Below are 22,445 nucleotides of genomic sequence, written 5' to 3'. Positions count from 1 at the left end.
TTGCAGTTGTTCTGTTAAGGTTAACAAATCAGCTGTCTTGCCCCTTAAGGACAGTAATTGTCCTGTAAGCAAGAACAGATCTTCGATGGGGTTGATGTGTCAGGAAAAGAAAAGCAGTGTAACTTAGGTGCAAGTGAAGACTGACTTATTCCTGTCAGGGCCCCCACCACCACCCATGATCACTAGTAAAACATCCCACTGCCACCACTGTGCATGTGGAAAAACGTACTAAAACATCTGATGCACCTTCTCGGGCAAGTAGATTGTGCCAAGCAAACCATGTTCTTAACAAGATTTCAAAATTCAGGTAAATGATTGGGTCCAGAGTGTTGTGAAACCTGTTTAATGCCAGGCATGAAAGTGATTGCATACTGCAATTCCAACTGTTGAGGGATTTCTTTTAATTTGTGAAACATTGTCCACTTAAGACAATAACCAACAAAATAACAGCAGATGTTAGCCAAGATTTCATAATTTATTATGATTGCTTCCGTCTAGGACAAGTACAGGATGAAAGCTGAGTTATGGTTATGACAGTGACGAGGGACACCCTTACTGTGACCACTGGAAATTCACACAATTATAGAAGAGTATGTAGGCTGCTGGTGACTGGATTTTCTGCTCAGAAATGCTGGTCACTTTTGCATCATTGAATTCATGCCAGTTCTGTGTCAGTGGATTCTTGCAGAAGGCAGTATAGTGACCACTCTCCAAGGTACCAGTGTGGTTCTGTAGAAAACACACAAATATCAACTTTTAAAGTTCTGAGTAAAAATGTCCCTATGTAAAGATGAAAATCAGCTTTATCTGTTACGTCCAGTGAAATGACCAGCACAGTCCGAGGATGTGCTGGGGGCAGCCCACAAGTCTCATCAGCCTCCAGCACCAACATGCCAGGCCCACAACTTATTGAGCGTTACAAATTTGTAGGTTTTTGGAATTAGAGGAAGCTGATGTAGTCCTGGGGAGAATATACAAACTCCACGCGGACAGTATCGGGGATTGAACTGCTACACTGGCTGCTATATGACTGCCACCATGTTATTGAGGGTTCTGTGTATATCGAGAGGTACGTATTGCATTGTGATATGGCTCACTAAGTACTTGTAGTGGTGAGAGATGAGTTGGCACAAATTCCTAATTTCTCTGGTCTATGATGAGTACCAGTGTAAAGACTGACCCAAAGTACATGCTGCTGACCCGGGGCATCGCACTAAGGTACCAATAGCAAAGGCAGGATTCAGAAGGAGGTTCTGCTGAGAGAATTTGAGCAACTGAAAACCATATCCATCTACACTTTTCCTATCTGAATGCCAGTTTAAACACCTTTTAGATGTTGTCATTGTGTCTGTCCTACCACTTCCTCTCGCAGTTCATACCTAATATTCACTATTATCTACGTGGAAAAACTCATCCCTCTCACATAGAAACCCTACAGCATAATACAGGCCCTTCGGCCCACTAAGCTGTGCCAAACATGTCCTTACCTTAGAAATTACCTAGGGTTACCCATAGCCCTCTATTTTTCTGAGCTCCTGGATAGGTACATGGAGTCTCTTAAAAGACCCTATCATATCCGCCTCCACCACTGTCGCTGGCAGCCCATTCCACACACTCACCACTCTCTGTGTAAAAAAAAACAGCCCTGACATCTCCTCTGTACCCACTTACAAGCACCTTGAAACTGTGCTCTCTCATGCTAGCCATTTCGGCCCTGGGAAAAAGCCTCTGACTATCCACACAATCAATGCCTCTATTCATCTTATACACCTCTATCAGGTCACCTCTCATCCTCTGTCGCTCCAAGGAGAAAAGGCTGAGTTCACTCAACCTATTCTCATGAGGCAGTAGCTCTGTAGCTCCCCAATCTGGGCAACATCCATGTAAATCTCCTCTGCACTCTTTCTATGTTTTCCACATCCTTCCTGTAGTGAGGCATCCAGAACTGAGCACAGTACTCCATAAGACTGTAAGACAAAGGAGCAGAAGTCGGCCATTCAGCCCATCGATTCTGCTCCACCATTTTATCATGAGCTGATCCATTCTCCCATTTAGTCCCACTCCCCCACCTTCTCACAATAACCTTTGATGCCCTGGCTACACAGATACCTATCAATCTCTGCCCTAAATATGCCCAATGACTTGGCCTCCACTGCCTCCCGTGGCAACAAATTCCATAGATTCACCACGTTCTGGCTAAAAATATTTCTTCGCATCTCTGTTCTGAATGGGCACCCTTCAATCCCCAAGTCATGCCCTCTCGTACTAGACTCCCCCATCATGGGAAACAACTTTGCCACATCCACTCTGTCCATTCCTTTCAACATTCAATCATTTATAGTTTCCAAGTGGGGTCTGAGCAGGGTCCTTTATAGTTGCAACATTCCCTCTTGGCTCCTAAACTCAATCCCACGGTTGATGAAGGCCAATGTACTGTATGCCTTCTTAACCACAGAGTCAGCCTGTGCAGCTGCTTTGAGTGTCCTATGGACTCAGACCCCAAGATCCCTCTGATCCTCCAGACTGCCAAGAGTCTTACCATTAATACTGTATTCTGTCATCATATTTGACCTACCAAAATGAACCACCTCACACTTAACATCGAAACATAGAAAATAGGTGCAGGAGTAGGCCATTCGGCCCTTCAAGCCTGCACCGCCATCTATTATGATCATGGCTGATCATCCAACTCAGAACCCCACCCCAGCCTTCCCTCCATACCCCCTGACCCCCGTAGCCACAAGGGCCATATCTAACTCCCTCTTAAATATAGCCAATGAACTGGCCTCAACTGTTTCCTGTGGCAGAGAATTCCACAGATTCACCACTCTCTGTGTGAAGAAGTTTTTCCTATTCTCGGTCCTAAAAGGCTTCCCCTCTATCCTCAAACTGTGGCCCCTCGTTCTGGACTTCCCCAACATCGGGAACAATCTTCCTGCATCTAGCCTGTCCAATCCCTTTAGGATTTTATACGTTTCAATCAGATCCCCCCTCAGTCTTCTAAATTCCAACGAGTACAAGCCCAGTTCATCCAGTCTTTCTTTATATGAAAGTCCTGCCATCCCAGGAATCAATCTGGTGAACCTTCTTTGTACTCCCTCTATGGCAAGGATGTCTTTCCTCATATTAGGGGACCAAAACTACACACAATTGATTCCTGGGATGGCAGGTCTTTCATATGAAGAAAGACTGGATGAACTGGGCTTGTACTCGTTGGAATTTAGAAGATTGAGGGGGGATCTGATTGAAACGTATAAGATCCTAAAGGGATTGGACAGGCTAGATGCGGGAAGATTGTTCCCGATGTTGGGGAGGTCTAGAACGAGGGGTCACAGTTTGAGGATAGAGGGGAAGCCTTTTAGGACCGAGGTTAGGAAAAACTTCTTCACACAGAGAGTGGTGAATCTGTGGAATTCTCTGCCACAGCAAACTGTTGAGGCCAGTTCATTAGCTATGTTTAAAAGGAAGTTAGATATGGCCCTTGTGGCTACAGGGGTCAGGGGGTATGGAGGGAAGGCTGGGTTCTGAGTTGGATGATCAGCCATGATCATAATAAATGGCGGTGCAGGCTCGAAGGGCCGAATGGCCTACTCCTGCACCTATTTTCTATGTTTCTATGTTTCTATGTTTACAATACTCCAGGTGTGGTCTCACCAAAGCCTTGTACAACTGCAGTAGTACCTCCCTGCTCCTGTACTCGAATCCTCTTGCTATAAATGCCAGCATACCATTCGCCTTTTTCACCGCCTGCTGTACCTGCATGCCCACTTTCAATGACTGGTGTATAATGACACCCAGGTCTCGTTGCACCTCCCCTTTTCCTAATCGGCCACCATTCAGATAATAATCTGTTTTCCTATTTTTGCCACCAAAGTGGATAACTTCACATTTATCCACATTAAATTGCATCTGCCATGAGTTTGCCCACTCACCCAACCTATCCAAGTCACCCTGCATCCTCTTAGCATCCTCCTCACTGCTAACACTGCCACCCAGCTTCGTGTCATCCGCAAACTTGGAGATGCTGCATTCAATTCCCTCATCCAAGTCATTAATATATATTGTAAACAACTGGGGTCCCAGCACTGAGCCTTGCGGTACCCCACTAGTCACCGTCTGCCATTCTGAAAAGGTCCCGTTTATTCCCACTCTTTGCTTCCTGTCTGCTAACCAATTCTCCACCCACATCAATACCTTACCCCCAATACCGTGTGCTTTAAGTTTGCACACTAATCTCCTGTGTGGGACCTTGTCAAAAGCCTTTTGAAAATCCAAATATACCACATCCACTGGTTCTCCCCTATCCACTCTACTAGTTACATCCTCAAAAAATTCTATGAGATTCAACAGACATGATTTTCCTTTCACAAATCCATGCTGAATTTGTCCAATGATTTCACCGCTTTCCAAATGTGCTGTTATCACATCCTTGATAACTGACTCCAGCAGTTTCCCCACCACCGACGTTAGGCTAACCGGTCTATAATTCCCCGGTTTCTCTCTCCCTCCTTTTTTAAAAAGTGGGGTTACATTAGCCACCCTCCAATCCTCAGGAACTAGTCCAGAATCTAACGAGTTTTGAAAAATTATCACTAATGCATCCACTATTTCTTGGGCTACTTCCTTAAGCACTCTAGGATGCAGACCATCTGGCCCTGGGGATTTATCTGCCTTCAATCCCTTCAATTTACCTAACACCACTTCCCTACTAACATGTATTTCGCTCAGTTCCTCCATCTCACTGGACCCTCTGTCCCCTACTATTTCTGGAAGATTATTTATGTCCTTCTTAGTGAAGACAGAACCAAAGTAATTATTCAATTGGTCTGCCATGTCCTTGCTCCCCATAATCAATTCACCTGTTTCTGTCTACAGGGGACCTACATTTGTCTTTACCAGTCTTTTCCTTTTTACATATCTATAAAAGCTTTTACAGTCCGTTTTTATGTTCCCTGCCAGTTTTCTCTCATAATCTTTTTTCCCCTTCCTAATTAAGCCTTTTGTCCTCCTCTGCTGAACTCTGAATTTCTCCCAGTCCTCAGGTGAGCCACTTTCTCTGGCTAATTTGTATGCTTCTTCTTTGGAATTGATACTATCCCTAATTTCTCTTGTCAGCCACGGGTGCACTACCTTCCTTGATTTATTCTTTTGCCAAACTGGGATGAACAATTGTTGTAGTTCATCCATGCAACCTTTAAATGCTTGCCATTGCATATCCACCGTCAATCCTTTAAGTGTCATTTGCCAGTCTATCTTAGCTAATTCACGTCTCATACCTTCAAAGTTACCCCCCTTTAAGTTCAGAACTTATCTGGGTTGAACTCCATCTGCCACTTCTCAGCCCAGTTTTGCATCCTATCAATGTCCCACTGTAACCTCTAACAGCCCTCCACACTATCCACAACACCCCCAACCTTTGCGTCATCAGCAGACTTACTAACCCATCCCTCCACTTCCTCATCCAGGTCATTTATAAAAATCACAAAGAGTAGGGGTCCCAGAACAGATCCCTGAGGCATATCACTGGTCATCGACCTCCATGCAGAATATGACCTGTCTACAAACAACTCTTTGCCTTCTGTGGGCAAATCAGTTCTGGATCCCATGCCTCCTTACTTTCTCAATAAGCCTTGCATGGGATACCTTATCAAATGCCTTTCTGAAATCTATATACACTACATCTACAGCTCTATCTTCATTAATGTGTTTAGTCACATCCTCAAAAAATTCAATCAGGCTCATAAGGCATAACCTGCCTTTGACAAAGCCATGCTGACTATTCCTAATCATATTATGCCTCTCCAAATGTTCATAAATCCTGCCCCTCAGGATCTTCACCATCAGTTTACCAACCACTGAAGTAAGACTCACTGGTCTATAATTTCCTGGGTTATCTCTACTCCCTTTCTTGAATAAGGGAACAACATCCGCAATCCTCCAATCCTCCGGGGGATTTCCTTAATCCTGTCCACCAAGGCCTTCTCATTGCCCCTTCTGGCTCTCTTAATTTCATTCTTAAGCTCTTTCTTGTTAGTCTTATAATCTTCTAGATCTCTATCATTACCTAGTTTTTTTTTAACCTTACGTAAGCTCTTCTTTTCTTCTTGACTAGAGTTACAACAGCCTTTGTACACCATGGTCCCTGTACCCTACTATCCCTGCCCTGTCTCATTGGAACGTACCTATGCAGAACTCCAATCAAATGTCCCCTGAACATTTGCCACATTTCTTCTGTACATTTCCCTGACAACACCTGTTTCCAATTTATCCTTCCAAGTTCTTGTCCAATAGCCTCATATTTCCCCTGACTCCAATTAAGCACTTTCCTAACTGGTCTGTTCCTATCCCTCTCCAGTGGCATGGTAAAGTAGATAGAGTTGTGATCACTGTCTTCAAAATGCTCTCCCACTGAGAGACCTGACACCTGACCAGGTACATTTTCCATTACCAGATCAAGTACAGCATCTCCTCTTGTAGGCTTATCTAAATATTGTGTCAAGAAACCCTCTTGAACACACCTAACAAACTCCACCCCATCTAAATCTCTCACTCTAGGGACATGCCAATCAATATTTGGGAAATTAAAATACCTACCCTGACAACCCTGTTATTATTACATCTTTCTAGAATCTGTCTCCCCATCTGCTCTTTGATGTCCCTATTACTATTGGGTGGTCTATGTTTTTTCAAAAAACACCCAGTAGAGTTATTGACCCCTTCCTGTTCCTAACCTCCACTCACAGAGACCCCATAGACAATCCCTCCATGACTTCCTCCTTTTCTGCAGCTGTGACACGCCCCCACCTCATTTGCCTCCCTCCCTGTCCTTTCTGAAACATCTAAAGCCTGGTACTTGAAGTAACCATTCCTGCCCCTGAGCCATCCCAGTCTCTGTAATGGCCACAACATCATAGCTCCAAGTACTGATCCACGCTCTAAGCTCATCCGCTTTGTTCACAATATTCCTTGAATTAAAATAGACACATCTTAAACCATTGGTCTGAGCGCATCCCTTCTCTATCACCTGCCTATCCTCCCTCTCACACTGTCTACAAGCTTTCTCTATTTGTGTGCCAACTGCCTCTTCCCCAGTCACTCCAGTTCGGTTCCCGCCCCCCAGCAATTCTAGTTTAAACTCTCCCCAATAGCCTTTGCAAGCCTCCCCGCCAGGATATTGGTCCCCCCAGGATTAAGGGACAACCCATCCTTTTTGCAACCTCACCTTAAATCTGTGCCTTCTAGTTCAAGACATTCCTTCCCTGGGGAAAAAGTTTCCAACTATCTATCCTCTTTACTCCCCCTCAGGATGTTATAAATCTTTCTGAGATCACCCCATAACCACCTTCATGTCAGGGAGAATAACCCCAACCTGTCCAAACTCTCCTACAATTGTCCATTCCAGGTAATACCCTGGTGCATCTCTTCCACATTCTCCATCACTACCACATCATCTCTGCAGTGTGAACTGCACACAGCACGAGTGAAGCCTGATCAATGTCTTGTATGAAGAGAAGAGAAATGTCTTCACACACAAGATGGTGAAAGTGGCTGTGACATTGGTATGTAGAAATTCAGGGACTGTAGATACTTGTGGAGGAGAATGAATAATTTCTAATGCACAGGATAGCTATCAGGGGTATGTAGATTCCAGGGAAATGTACTTTTAAGGTCAATAATCAGCCATCCTCCTATGAATGGGCTGATTGGCCTGTTGTTCCAGTACAACTATTTTTAAAGTTTCACCTGCCTGATCTTTCTCTTCCATCTGTATTGTGGGTTCCACACATACCCTGAAGAGAGAGGGGATTAGTACTGCCCATCCCCACACACAGGACCAGCCGTCACTGCCTTGCCCCTCGAATGGCCCCCTTGACAAGGGACCAGACTCACCACCACGGCGTACAGCTGGTACTTAGGGTGTTGAGTTGCTGGAGTGGTTGTATACTGGGTCAGGTCGAGGTCTTGCAGCGGAAAGGTCACCATGCTACTCAGTTTCCTGTGTCCATTGTCACCTGATTCAAACCTGGTGAAGAGGAATGGGATTTATTATGTAAATTGGTTAAATCGTAGAGCCAGTGAACAACTGTGGGGTGATAGCTTGACAAACAGCAGTGTGGGCAGAGGGGCAGAACGTCCCCTCTGCTGATGGTGACTTCTACACACAGGAGCACAGCATCTCAGCCAGAGAGCTATCAGACTGTGGTAACATCGACTCAGTGCTCTGAGCTACAAGGCAGCTGTATCAAGGAAAGCTCCAGCTGCTCCTTGCAGGGGTTACACTGGGGTGACCGTGGCTGTCTCCCAGCACCAGGGCCTGTGTTCCCTCCACCCACCCAGCCGGGGGCCGAGGGGAGACCCACCCAGCCGGGGGCCAAGGGGAGCACCCACCCAGCCAGGGGCCGAGGGGAGCACTCACCCAGCCGGGGGCCAAGGGGAGCACCCACCCAACCGGGGGTGAGGGGAGACCCACCCAGCCGGGGGCCAAGGGGACACCCGCCCAGCCGGGGGCCAAGGGGAGCACCCACCCAGCCGGGGGTGAGGGGAGACAACCCAGCCAGGGGCCGAGGGGAGCACCCACCCAACTGGGGGTGAGGGGAGCACCCACTCAGCCGGGGGCCGAGGGGAGCACCCACCCAGCCGGGGGCCAAGGGGAGACCCACCCAGCCGGGGGCCGAGGGGAGACCCACCCAGCCGGGGGTGAGGGGAGACCCACCCAGCCAGGGGCCGAGGGGAGCACCCACCCAACCGGGGGTGAGGGGAGCACCCACTCAGCCGGGGGCCGAGGGGAGCACCCACCCAGCCGGGGGCCGTGGGGGACATCCACCCAGCCGGGGGCCGAGGGGAGCACCCACCCAGCCGGGGGACGAGGGGAGACCCACCCAGCCGGGGGCTGAGGGGAGCACCCACCCAGCCGGGGGCCGAGGCCGAGGGGAGCACCCACCCAGCCGGGGGCCAAGGGGAGCACCCACCCAACCGGGGGTGAGGGGAGCACCCACCCAGCCGGGGGCCGAGGGGACATCCACCCAGCCGGGGGCCGAGGCCGAGGGAAGCACTCACCCAGCCGGGGGCCGAGGGGAGCACCCACCCAGCCGGGGGCCGAGGGGAGACCCACCCAGCCGGGGGCCGAGGGGAGACCCACCCAGCCGGGGGGTGAGGGGAGACCCACCCAGCCAGGGGCCGAGGGGAGCACCCACCCAACCGGGGGTGAGGGGAGCACACACCCAGCCAGGGGCCGAGGGGAGACCCACCCAGCCGGGGGCCGAGGGGAGACCCGCCCAACCGGGGGCCGAGGGGAGACCCGCCCAGCCGGGGGCCGAGGGGAGCACCCACCCAGCCGGGGGCCGAGGGGAGCACCCACCCAGCTGGGGGCCGAGGGGAGACCCACCCAGCCGGGGGCCGAGGGGGAGCACCCACCCAGCCGGGGGCCGAGGGGAGACCCACCCAGCCGGGGATGAGGGGAGGCCCACCCAGCCGGGGGCCGAGGGGAGCACCCACCCAGCCGGGGGCCGAGGGGAGCACCCACCCAGCCGGGGGCCGAGGGGAGACCCACCCAGCCGGGGATGAGGGGAGGCCCACCCAGCCAGGGGCCGAGGGGAGCACCCACCCAACCGGGGGTGAGGGGAGCACCCACTCAGCCGGGGGCCGAGGGGAGCACCCACCCAGCCGGGGGCCGTGGGGGACACCCACCCAGCCGGGGGCCGAGGGGAGCACCCACCCAGCCGGGGGCCGAGGGGAGACCCACCCAGCCGGGGGCTGAGGGGAGCACCCACCCAGCCGGGGGCCGAGGGGAGCACTCACCCAGCCGGGGGCCGAGGGGACATCCACCCAGCCGGGGGCCGAGGCCGAGGGAAGCACTCACCCAGCCGGGGGCCGAGGGGAGCACCCACCCAACCGGGGGTGAGGGGAGCACCCACCCAGCCGGGGGCCGAGGGGACATTCACCCAGCCGGGGGCCGAGGGGAGCACCCACCCAACCGGGGGCCGAGGGGAGCACCCACCCAGCCGGGGGCCGAGGGGGACACCCACCCAGCCGGGGGCCGAGGGGGACACCCACCCAGCCGGGGGCCGAGGGGGACACCCACCCAGCCGGGGGCCGAGGGGAGCACCCACCCAGCCGGGGGCCGTGGGGAGCACCCACCCAGCCGGGGGTGAGGGGAGACCCACCCAGCCGGGGGCCGAGGGGAGCACCCACCCAACTGGGGGTGAGGGGAGCACCCACCCAGCCGGGGGCCGAGGGGAGCACCCACCCAGCCGGGGGCCGAGGGGAGCACCCACCCAGCCGGGGGCCGTGGGGAGCACCCACCGAGGGGACACCCATCCAGCCGGGGGCCGAGGGGCGCACCCACCCAGCCGGGGGGAGGGGACACCCACCCAGCCCGGGGCCGAGGGGAGCACCCACCCAGCCGGGGGCCGTGGGGAGCACCCACCGAGCCGGGGGCCGAGGGGACACCCACCCAGCCGGGGGCCGAGGGGAGCACCCACCCAGCCGGGGGCCGTGGGGAGCACCCACCAAGCCGGGGGCCGAGGGGAGACCCATCCAGCCGGGGGCCGAGGGGACACCCACCCAGCCGGGGGCCGAGGGGACACCCACCCAGCCGGGGGCCGAGGGGAGCACCCACCCAGCCGGGGGCCGTGGGGAGCACCCACCGAGCCGGGGGCCGAGGGGACACCCACCGAGCCGGGGGCCGAGGGGACACCCATCCAGCCGGGGGCTGAGGGGAGCACCCACCCAGCCGGGGGCCGAGGGGAGCACTCACCCAGCCGGGGGCCGAGGGGACATCCACCCAGCCGGGGGCCGAGGCCGAGGGAAGCACTCACCCAGCCGGGGGCCGAGGGGAGCACCCACCCAACCGGGGGTGAGGGGAGCACCCACCCAGCCGGGGGCCGAGGGGACATTCACCCAGCCGGGGGCCGAGGGGAGCACCCACCCAACCGGGGGCCGAGGGGAGCACCCACCCAGCCGGGGGCCGAGGGGGACACCCACCCAGCCGGGGGCCGAGGGGGACACCCACCCAGCCGGGGGCCGAGGGGGACACCCACCCAGCCGGGGGCCGAGGGGAGCACCCACCCAGCCGGGGGCCGAGGCCGAGGGGAGCACCCACCCAGCCCGGGGCCGAGGGGAGCACCCACCCAGCCGGGGGCCGTGGGGAGCACCCACCGAGCTGGGGGCCGAGGGGACACCCATCCAGCCGGGGGCCGAGGGGACACCCACCCAGCCGGGGGCCGAGGGGACACCCACCCAGCCCGGGGCCGAGGGGAGCACCCACCCAGCCGGGGGCCGTGGGGAGCACCCACCGAGCCGGGGGCCGAGGGGACACCCACCCAGCCGGGGGCCGAGGGGAGCACCCACCCAGCCGGGGGCCGTGGGGAGCACCCACCAAGCCGGGGGCCGAGGGGAGACCCATCCAGCCGGGGGCCGAGGGGACACCCACCCAGCCGGGGGCCGAGGGGACACCCACCCAGCCGGGGGCCGAGGGGAGCACCCACCCAGCCGGGGGCCGTGGGGAGCACCCACCGAGCCGGGGGCCGAGGGGACACCCACCGAGCCGGGGGCCGAGGGGACACCCATCCAGCCGGGGGCTGAGGGAGCACCCACCCAGCCGGGGGCCGAGGGGAGCACTCAGCGGGGCCGAGGGGACATCCACCCAGCCGGGGGCCGAGGCAGGGAGCACTCCCAGAGGGGAGCACCCACCCAACCGGGGCCACCCAGCCGGGGGCCGAGGGGAACACCCAGCACCCACCCAGCCGGGGGCCGAGGGGGACACCCACCCAGCCGGGGGCCGAGGGGGACACCCACCCAGCCGGGGGCCGAGGGGGACACCCACCCAGCCGGGGGCCGAGGGGAGAACCCACCCAGCCGGGGGCCGAGGCCGAGGGGAGCACCCACCCAGCCCGGGGCCGAGGGGAGCACCCACCCAGCCGGGGGGCGTGGGGATCACCCACCCAGCCGGGGGCCGAGGGGACACCCATCCAGCCGGGGGCCGAGGGGACACCCACCCAGCCGGGGGCCGAGGGGAGCACCCACCCAGCCCGGGGCCGAGGGGAGCACCCACCCAGCCGGGGGCCGTGGGGAGCACCCACCGAGCCGGGGGCCGAGGGGACACCCACCCAGCCGGGGGCCGAGGGGAGCACCCACCCAGCCGGGGGCCGTGGGGAGCACCCACCAAGCCGGGGGCCGAGGGGAGACCCATCCAGCCGGGGGCCGAGGGGACACCCACCCAGCCGGGGGCCGAGGGGACACCCACCCAGCCGGGGGCCGAGGGGAGCACCCACCCAGCCGGGGGCCGAGGGGAGCACCCACCCAGCCGGGGGCCGTGGGGAGCACCCACCGAGCCGGGGGCCGAGGGGACACCCACCGAGCCGGGGGCCGAGGGGACACCCATCCAGCCGGGGGCCGAGGGGACACCCACCCAGCCGGGGGCCAAGGGGAGCACTCACCCAGCCGGGGGTGAGGGGACACCCACCCAGCCGGGGGCCGAGGGGAGCACCCACCCAGCCGGGGGCCGAGGGGAGCACCCACCCAGCCGGGGGCCAGAGGACACCCACCCAGCCCGGGGCCGAGGGGAGCACCCACCCAGCCCGGGCCCGAGGGGAGCACCCACCCAGCCGGGGGCCGTGGGGAGCACCCACCGAGCCGGGGGCCGAGGGTACACCCACCGAGCCGGGGGCCGAGAGGACACCCACCGAGCCGGGCCCGAGGGGAGATCCATCCAGCCGGGGGCCGAGGGAACACCCATCCAGCCGGGGGCCTAGGGGAGACCCACCCAGCCGGGGGCCGAGGGGAGCACCCACCCAGCCGGGGGCCGAGGGGAGCACCCACCCAGCCCGGGGCCGAGGGGAGCACCCACCCAGCCGGGGGCCGTGGGGAGCAACCACCGAGCCGGGGGCCGAGGGGACACCCACCGAGCCGGGGGCCGAGGGAGCACCCACCCAACCGGGGGTGAGGGGAGCACCCACCCAACCGGGGGTGAGGGGAGCACCCACCCAGCCGGGGGCCGAGGGGACATCCACCCAGCCGGGGGCCGAGGGGACATCCACCCAGCCGGGGGCCGAGGGGAGCACCCACCCAACCGGGGGTGAGGGGAGCACCCACCCAGCCGGGGGCCGAGGGGGACACCCACCCAACCGGGGGTGAGGGGAGCACCCACCCAGCCGGGGGCCGAGGGGGACACCCACCCAGCCGGGGGCCGAGGGGGACACCCACCCAGCCGGGGGCCGAGGCCGAGGGGAGACCCATCCAGCCGGGGGCCGAGGCCGAGGGGAGACCCATCCAGCCGGGGGCCGAGGCCGAGGGGAGACCCATCCAGCCGGGGGCCGAGGCCGAGGGGAGACCCATCCAGCCGGGGGCCGAGGGGACACCCACCCAGCCGGGGGCCGAGGGTAGCACCCACCCAGCCGTGGGCCGTGGGGAGCACCCACCGAGCCGGGGGCCGAGGGGAGACCCATCCAGCCGGGGGCCGAGGCCGAGGGGAGACCCATCCAGCCGGGGGCCGAGGGGACACCCACCCAGCCGGGGGCCGAGGGGAGCACCCACCCAGCCGTGGGCCGTGGGGAGCACCCACCGAGCCGGGGGCCGAGGGGAGACCCATCCAGCTGGGGGCCGAGGGGACACCCACCCAGCCGGGGGCCGAGGGGACACCCACCCAGCCGGGGGCCGAGGGGAGCACTCACCCAGCCGGGGGCCAAGAGGACACCCACCCAGCCCGGGGCCGAGGGGAGCACCCACCCAGCCGGGGGCCGTGGGGAGCACCCACCGAGCCGGGGGCCGAGGGGACACCCACCGAGCCGGGCCCGAGGGGAGACCCATCCAGCCGGGGGCAGAGGGGACACCCACCCAGCCGGGGGCCGAGGGGAGCACCCACCCAACCGGGGGTGAGGGGAGCACCCACTCAGCCGGGGGCCGAAGGGAGCACCCACCCAACCGGGGGTGAGGGGAGCACCCACCCAGCCGGGGGCCGAGGGGAGCACCCACCCAGCCGGGGGCCGAGGCCAAGGGGAGCACCCACCCAGCCGGGGGCCGAGGCCAAGGGGAGCACCCACCCAGCCGGGGGCCGAGGCCTAGGGGAGCACCCACCCAGCCGGGGGCCGAGGGGACACCCACCCAGCCGGGGGCCGAGGGGAGCACCCACCCAGCCGGGGGCCGAGGGAAGACCCACCCAGCCGATGGCCGAGGGGACACCCACCCAGCCGGGGGCCGAGGGGACACCCACCCAGCCCGGGGCCGAGGGGAGCACCCACCCAGCCGGGGGCCGTGGGGAGCACCCACCCAGCTGGGGGCCGAGGGGAGACCCATCCAGCCGGGGGCCGAGGGGAGACCCATCCAGCCGGGGGCCGAGGGAACACCCACCCAGCCGGGGGCCGAGGGAACACCCACCCAGCCGGGGGCCGAGGGGACACCCACCCAGCCGGGGGCCGAGGGGAGCACTCACCCAGCCGGGGGCCGAGGGGAGACCCACCCAGCCGGGGGCCGAGGGGAGACCCACCCAGCCGGGGGCCGAGGGGAGCACTCACCCAGCCGGGGGTGAGGGGACACCCACCCAGCTGGGGGCCGAGGGGACACCCACCCAGCTGGGGGCCGAGGGGACACCCACCCAGCCGGGGGCCGAGGGAAGACCCACCCAGCCGGGGGCCGAGGGAAGACCCACCCAGCCGGGGGCCGAGGGAAGCACTCACCGCTTCAGGTGAATGATGATGATGTCTGGAGCTTTCAGCAGCTGGATGCTCTCCATCTGGTCCTGCTTCTGGCTGCAGAAGGAGCAGTAAGGCCGGTCTCTCGAGCTCAGAACCTCTTCTTTAAAAAACAGCCTGAAGCAATCCTGGAATTAACAGCCGTTGTTAGCAGGGCCCTGATCAGACAGACAGACAGACAATCTCTCTCTCTCTGTCTCTCACTCTCACTCACACACACTCTCACACTCACTTACACACTCACTCACTCGCCTCTCTTTCAGTCGTTGCGTACAGCGCTGGGCTCATCCAATCTGTTGCTCACACTCCACTGACCTCTGACTGTGACTGCTAACTTCCTACTGCTGTCACCTTTTCTAAAGAACCAGATTTGAAAAGACATGACTTCCCAGAGGTGGAGCCCACATGGGTTCCTAATCAGTTCTTACTGTACCGTGGAGGCTGTATTACTGCCAGGTTGGACCAACATTCTGGGCTGCTTCCTTCACCACAGCTCTCTGTTCTCATCTCCGGTTTACATTGCCTTTTGCCATTCCTCAAACAAAATGCTTCACATTATCAAACCATCCACTGGACTGTTTATATTCATTTCCATGGATGCTGCCTGACCTGCTGAGTTCCTCCAGTATTTCGTGTGTGTTGCTCTGGATTTCCAGCGTCTGCAGACTCGCTTGTGATTAAACCATCCAGCTCCCTTTTGGCCATTTCCAGCAATCACAGATTTGTTAACAGGTGGTGTACATCGAGCATTTCTGCAATCTCATCTAGTCTGAAACACAACCCGGTTCCTGCTTCCAGCTGGCTCCAGTGTTCTAACTATCAATCAGGAACTGACCAGGCAGCTCCCTCACGATGTTCTGACCGTATCATTTAGAAGTCCATATATAGCTCACCAGTCACTTTTCCCTAATTGCTTCATCAGAAACCCTGTGTAGTTAGTTAATTCAAGTTTTCTTTAACCGATCCATGATGCTGTTCTCTAACTAACCCTAATGCCTCCACCACTGTGGTTTCTGCAGAAATGGCCTGGTTGTCTACTATCCCAGTAATCTGTTCTTCAGTCTGTGTTGCAGCCACGGGCAGGAGTGCTCCTGGTGAAACCCACACTGAGTACCAGCAAGCAGATACCATTTCACAACACTGCCGCTGATAGATTCCACAGATATGGATGGTGAGTTTCATATCTCCTGCTTCTGCTAGTTGGAGCAGAGATTGTGGTTCTAACCAGCCTGGTGCAAGTTGGGTTCAGATTCCCTCATCCCCAACGCTTTCCCTCGGAGAACTACCCAACTCCCAGTCTCTTTCCGACCATTTCACGGAATCTCCATGCCCTCTTGCAGCAACTTCGGAATTTTCTCCCTCTTCCCTGCAACCTCTTGAAAACAGAAGGTTCCAGTCTAGCAATTTCTTCTTCACTGTCCTGAAGGGATCTGATTTGGTGTTAGTTCATCAAAAATGCATCATGTAATGGTGAGTGTTTACCTGAATGGAACATATTCTGTCTGGAGGCATCGGCAGAGAGAGGCTCAGGAAGCTCTCTGTTTGACTGGAGTTGTGGTAACAATTCAGGCAGAGCTTGATGTAGCTCAGTTGCCCCTGGAAAAGTCTCGTAACAATTGATGTTTCCACATTCCTCACGCCTGTGGACTAAGCACAGAACATCTTTCATTTCACTGTCGTTCTGTAAAGGTCAGGTGTACAGGCTGCAGACCCACACAGCATTTGGTCAGAGATCAATGGTGAGGCAGGGCACTGCCAGCAACCCAGGTTCGATCTCAACCACCAGCGCTGTTCATGCATTCTCCCCGTGCAGCCCAGGTGTTGTAAACCCCATCCCTGTGTGGAAGAACGATCACAGCCACGGGCGGATAACATGAACATTGTAAGCAAGTAGAGTGGTGGCCTGGTACAATGAATAACGTGAGTTGCCCAGTTGTAAGTGTTATGAATGAAATAAATTTCCTGAGGAAAAGGCCACGAACAGGCAGGGTTGGCATTAGTGTCAGAGTCTGGTTGACAGGGAAGTACAGCGCTGACAGTTCTTCACAGTAAAATGCCCCCCAACCCTGCAGGAAAAGTGTTTGCCATAGTCACTCACCTTCTTCAGATCAGCATGCAGAACATTGAGGAAAAACAGCAGAAGTTCCTGTGCGTCCTGCTGGCTCCCATCGGAGAATGACGGGTGCGCTTTCCCAAGAACTCTCTTCACCTCGTCCGGGAAGACATACATGTAGTCCCCCAGCCACATGTCCATCAACAAAGCCGAGAAGGCATTGGAGATCTCCCCTCGGCCTCTACACAGGGAACGTCGGTCAGAGCTGAGTCTAACCCAAATCTGATAACCCAGAGCTGGTTCACCCTTCGTCCACAGCCCAGCTTCTCCCATCACCCCACCCATCCCGCTCCCCTCACCACCACCCATTCTCACCTCCACCCATCCCACTCCCCTCAACCCCACCCATTCTCAACCCCACCCTTCACCACCACCCATTCTCACACCCACCCATCCCACTCCCCTCAACCCCACCCATTCTCACCCCCACCCATCCCACTCCCCTCAACCCCACCCATTCTCACCCCCACCCATCCCGCTCCCCTCACCACCAACCATTCTCACCTCCACCCATCCCGCTCCCCTCAACTCCACCCATTCTCAACCCCACCCTTCACCACCACCCATTCTCAACCCCACCCATCCCGCTCCCCTCACCACCACCCATTCTCACACCCACCCATCCCGCTCCCCTCACCACCACCCATTCTCACCCCCATCCCGCTCCCCTCACCCCCACCCATTCTCACCTCCACCCATCCCACTCCCCTCAACCCCACCCATTCCCAACCCCACCCTTCACCAGCACCCATTCTCACCCCCACCCTTCACCAGCACCCATTCTCAATCCCACCCATCCCGCTCCCCTCACCACCACCCATTCTCACCCCCACCCATCCCGCTCCCCTCACCCCCACCCATTCTCACCTCCACCCATCCCACTCCCCTCAACCCCACCCATTCTCACCCCCACCCATCCTGCTCCCCTCACCACCACCCATTCTCACCCCCACCCATCCCGCTCCCCTCACCACCACCCATTCTCACCTCCACCCATCCCGCTCCCCTCAACTCCACCCATTCTCAACCCCACCCTTCACCACCACCCATTCTCAACCCCACCCATCCCGCTCCCCTCACCACCACCCATTCTCACACCCACCCATCCCGCTCCCCTCACCACCACCCATTCTCACCCCCATCCCGCTCCCCTCACCCCCACCCATTCTCACCTCCACCCATTCCACTCCCCTCAACCCCACCCATTCCCAACCCCACCCTTCACCAGCACCCATTCTCACCCCCACCCTTCACCAGCACCCATTCTCAATCCCACCCATCCCGCTCCCCTCACCACCACCCATTCTCACCCCCACCCATCCCGCTCCCCTCACCCCCACCCATTCTCACCTCCACCCATCCCACTCCCCTCAACCCCACCTATGCTCACCTCCACCCATCCCGCTCCCCTCACCACCACCCATTCTCACCTCCACCCATCCCACTCCCCTCAACCCCACCCATTCTCAACCCCACCCTTCACCACCACCCATTCTCACACCCACCCATCCCACTCCCCTCACCACCACCCATTCTCACCCCCACCCATCCCACTCCCCTCAACCCCACCCATTCTCACCTCCACCCATCCCACTCCCCTCAACCCCACCCATTCTCAACCCCACCCTTCACCACCACCCATTCTCACCTCCACCCATCCCGCTCCCCTCACCACCACCCATTCTCACCCCACCCATCCCGCTCCCCTCACCACCACCCATTCTCACCCCCACCCATCCCGCTCCCCTCACCACCACCCACTCACCCCCCATCCCGCTCCCCTCACACCCACCCATTCTCACCCCCACCCATCCCGCTCCCCTCACCCCCACCCATTCTCACCTCCACCCATCCCACTCCCCTCAACCCCACCTATGCTCACCTCCACCCATCCCGCTCCCCTCACCACCACCCATCCCGCTCCCCTCACCACCACCCATTCTCACCTCCACCCATCCCACTCCCCTCAACCCCACCCATTCTCAACCCCACCCTTCACCACCACCCATTCTCAACCCCACCCATACCGCTCCCCTCACCCCCACCCATTCTCACCTCCACCCATCCCGCTCCCCTCACCACCACCCATTCTCACCCCACCCATCCCGCTCCCCTCACCACCACCCATTCTCACCCCCACCCATCCCGCTCCCCTCACCACCACCCATTCTCACCCCCACCCTTCACCAGCACCCATTCTCAATCCCACCCATCCTGCTCCCCTCACCACCACCCATTCTCACCTCCACCCATCCCACTCCCCTCAACCCCACCCATTCTCACCTCCACCCATCCTGCTCCCCTCAACCCCACCCATTCTCAACCCCACCCTTCACCACCACCGATTCTCAACCCCACCCATCCCGCTCCCCTCATCCCCACCCATTCTCACCTCCACCCATCCCGCTCCCCTCAACCCCACCCATTCTCACCCCACCCATCCCGCTCCCCTCACCACCACCCATTCTCACCCCCACCCATCCCGCTCCCCTCACCACCACCCACTCACCCCCCATCCCGCTCCCCTCACCACCACCCATTCTCACACCCACCCTTCACCAGCACCCATTCTCAATCCCACCCATCCTGCTCCCCTCACCACCACCCATTCTCACCCCCACCCATCCCGCTCCCCTCACCCCCACCCATTCTCACCTCCACCCATCCCACTCCCCTCAACCCCACCTATGCTCACCTCCACCCATCCCGCTCCCCTCACCACCACCCATCCCGCTCCCCTCACCACCACCCATTCTCACCCCCATCCCGCTCCCCTCACCCCCACCCATTCTCACCTCCACCCATCCCACTCCCCTCAACCCCACCCATTCTCAACCCCACCCTTCACCACCACCCATTCTCAACCCCACCCATCCCGCTCCCCTCACCCCCACCTATTCTCAACTCCACCCATCCCGCTCCCCTCAACCCCACCCATTCTCACCCCCACCCATCCCGCTCCCCTCACCACCACCCACTCACCCCCCATCCCGCTCCCCTCACCACCACCCACTCACCCCCCATCCCGCTCCCCTCACCCCCACCCATTCTCACCCCCACCCATCCCGCTCCCCTCACCACCACCCATTCTCACCCCCACCCATCCCGCTCCCCTCACCACCACCCACTCACCCCCCATCCCGCTCCCCTCACCACCACCCATTCTCACCTCCACCCATCCCACTCCCCTCAACCCCACCCATTCTCAACCCCACCCTTCACCACCACCCATTCTCAACCCCACCCATCCTGCTCCCCTCAACTCCACCCATTCTCAACCCCACCCTTCACCACCACCCATTCTCACACCCACCCATCCCACTCCCCTCAACCCCACCCATTCTCAACCCCACCCTTCACCACCACCCATTCTCACACCCACCCATCCCACTCCCCTCAACCCCACCCATTCTCAACCCCACCCTTCACCACCACCCATTCTCAACCCCACCCATCCTGCTCCCCTCACCACCACCCATTCTCACCCCCACCCATCCCGCTCCCCTCAACCCCACCCATTCTCAACCCCACCCTTCACCACCACCCATTCTCAACCCTACCCATTCTCACCCCCACCCATCCCGCTCCCCTCATCACCACCCATTCTCACCCCCACCCATCCCGCTCCCCTCACCACCACCCATTCTCACCGCCCCATCCCGCTCCCCTCACCCCCACCCATTCTCACCTCCACCCATCCCACTCCCCTCACCACCACCCATTCTCACCCCCACCCATCCCGCTCCCCTCACCACCACCCATTCTCACCCCCCCATCCCGCTCCCCTCAACCCCACCCATTCTCAACCCCACCCTTCACCACCACCCATCTCAACCCCAGCCATTCTCAACCCCACCCTTCACCACCACCCATTCTCAACCCTACCCATTCTCACCCCCCACCCATCCCGCTCCCCTCAACACCACCCATTCTCACCTCCCCATCCTGCTCCCCTCACCACCACCCATTCTCAACCCCCCATCCCGATCCCCTCACCACCACCCACTCACCCCCCATCCCGCTCCCCTCACCCCCACCCATTCTCACCCCCACCCATCCCGCTCCCCTCACCCCCACCCATTCTCACCTCCACCCATCCCACTCCCCTCAACCCCACCTATGCTCACCTCCACCCATCCCGCTCCCCTCACCACCACCCATTCTCACACCCATCCATCCCACTCCCTTCAACCCCACCCATTCTCAACCCCACCCTTCACCACCACCCATTCTCAACCCCACCCATCCTGCTCCCCTCACCACCACCCATTCTCACCCCCACCCATCCCGCTCCCCTCAACCCCACCCATTCTCAACCCCACCCTTCACCACCACCCATTCTCAACCCTACCCATTCTCACCCCCACCCATCCCGCTCCCCTCACCACCACCCATTCTCACCCCCACCCATCCCGCTCCCCTCACCACCACCCATTCTCACCGCCCCATCCCGCTCCCCTCACCCCCACCCATTCTCACCCCCCCATCCCGCTCCCCTCAACCCCACCCATTCTCAACCCCACCCTTCACCACCACCCATCTCAACCCCAGCCATTCTCAACCCCACCCTTCACCACCACCCATTCTCAACCCTACCCATTCTCACCCCCACCCATCCCGCTCCCCTCACCACCACCCATTCTCAACCCCCCATCCCGATCCCCTCACCACCACCCATTCTCACCCCCCCATCCCGATCCCCTCACCACCACCCATTCTCACCCCCACCCATCCCGCTCCCCTCACCACCACCCATTCTCAACCCCCCATCCCGATCCCCTCACCACCACCCATTCTCACCCCCCCATCCCGATCCCCTCACCACCACCCATTCTCACACCCCCATCCCGCTCCCCTCACCTGTTCCCTTCGCACTACCTCTCTCCTTCCCTTCCCCTTTCTCCAACCCCTGTACAAACTCTACCACGTAATCCACAACCTCGCCCTCCCCTCCCCTCCCCTCCTCACTCTCTGGTTCAGATGGCGACTGTAGGCCCCGCTGAGAAAGTGCTGCACCCCTCACCTCATCACGACCCCCCCGGCCTCCCCTTACCCCATTCTCCCTCCCCCTCTCGCACCGGTTCAGATGGCGACTGTAGGCCCCGCTGAGGAAGTACTCAGCCAGCGGCTCGCTGTGCTTCAGGCACTGCAGGGCGCAGTTCAGATAGCAACTGTTGCCCGAGTTCCCGAGGCCTGTCTGACCTGTGGCCCTGGGCTGCCGCCCACTGACGCTGCCCGACTCCGGCATCGGGACGCCGGCCAAGTGAGGCACCAGATGGTAGTAGCGTGTCCTGGGGAGAGGGAGAAGGGGACGGAGAGAGAGAGGGGGATGAGGGAATAACGGGAGATGGAGAGAGTGAGGGAGGGGTTGACAAAATAAAAACAATCATAACTGTATTGTCTAGAGACCCTGGACTACCAACCAAGTGTGGGCTCTGGGTCAGGGTGGGTTAGGGTTAGGCTCTGGGTCTGGGTCAGGGTGGGTTAGGGTTAGGCTCTGGGTCTGGGTCAGGGTGGGTTAGGGTTAGGCTCTGGGTCTGGGTCAGGGTGGGTTAGGGTTAGGCTCTGGGTCTGGGTCAGGGTGTGTTAGGGTTAGGCTCTGGGTCTGGGTCAGGGTGGGTTAGGGTTAGGCTCTGGGTCTGGGT

At 59.6% G+C, this 22,445-nt stretch overlaps 1 protein-coding gene across 2 annotated transcripts; it reads right to left on the bottom strand.

Annotated features, from left to right (window-relative positions):
* Positions 1–465: 465 nt before the first annotated feature.
* Positions 466–22,063, bottom strand: LOC134355827 (putative ubiquitin carboxyl-terminal hydrolase 50). Of its 2 annotated transcripts, XM_063066310.1 has the most exons (6): positions 21,879–22,063; positions 16,786–16,981; positions 16,170–16,334; positions 14,673–14,815; positions 7,891–8,023; positions 466–729 (listed from the first exon to the last, which is right to left on the bottom strand). In XM_063066310.1, the coding sequence occupies exons 1-6, from the start codon at positions 22,046–22,048 to the stop codon at positions 553–555; spliced, it is 984 nt and encodes a 327-aa protein (XP_062922380.1). In that variant the 5' UTR covers positions 22,049–22,063; the 3' UTR covers positions 466–552. The 2 variants fall into 2 exon arrangements, with proteins under 2 accessions (XP_062922380.1, XP_062922381.1); XM_063066311.1 differs by lacking the exon at positions 16,170–16,334.
* Between the last annotated feature and the right edge of the window lie 382 nt (positions 22,064–22,445).

Source organism: Mobula hypostoma, chromosome 13, assembly GCF_963921235.1.
Source record: "Mobula hypostoma chromosome 13, sMobHyp1.1, whole genome shotgun sequence".
NCBI lineage: Eukaryota > Metazoa > Chordata > Chondrichthyes > Myliobatiformes > Myliobatidae > Mobula > Mobula hypostoma.
Note: the sequence above shows the minus strand (reverse complement) of the source record. Positions and strands in the feature narration are given on the sequence as shown.

Coding starts and splice junctions, on each gene's coding strand:
- LOC134355827 (XM_063066310.1), bottom strand. CDS start 22,048: ATGCCGGAGTCGGGCAGCGTCAGTGGGCGGCAGCCCAGGGCCACAGGT. Junction 14,816..16,169: donor ACAGAATATGTTCCATTCAG/GTAAACACTCAC, acceptor TGTTAATTCCAG/GATTGCTTCAGGCTGTTTTT. Junction 730..7,890: donor ACCAGCTGTACGCCGTGGTG/GTGAGTCTGGTC, acceptor TGTTTTCTACAG/AACCACACTGGTACCTTGGA.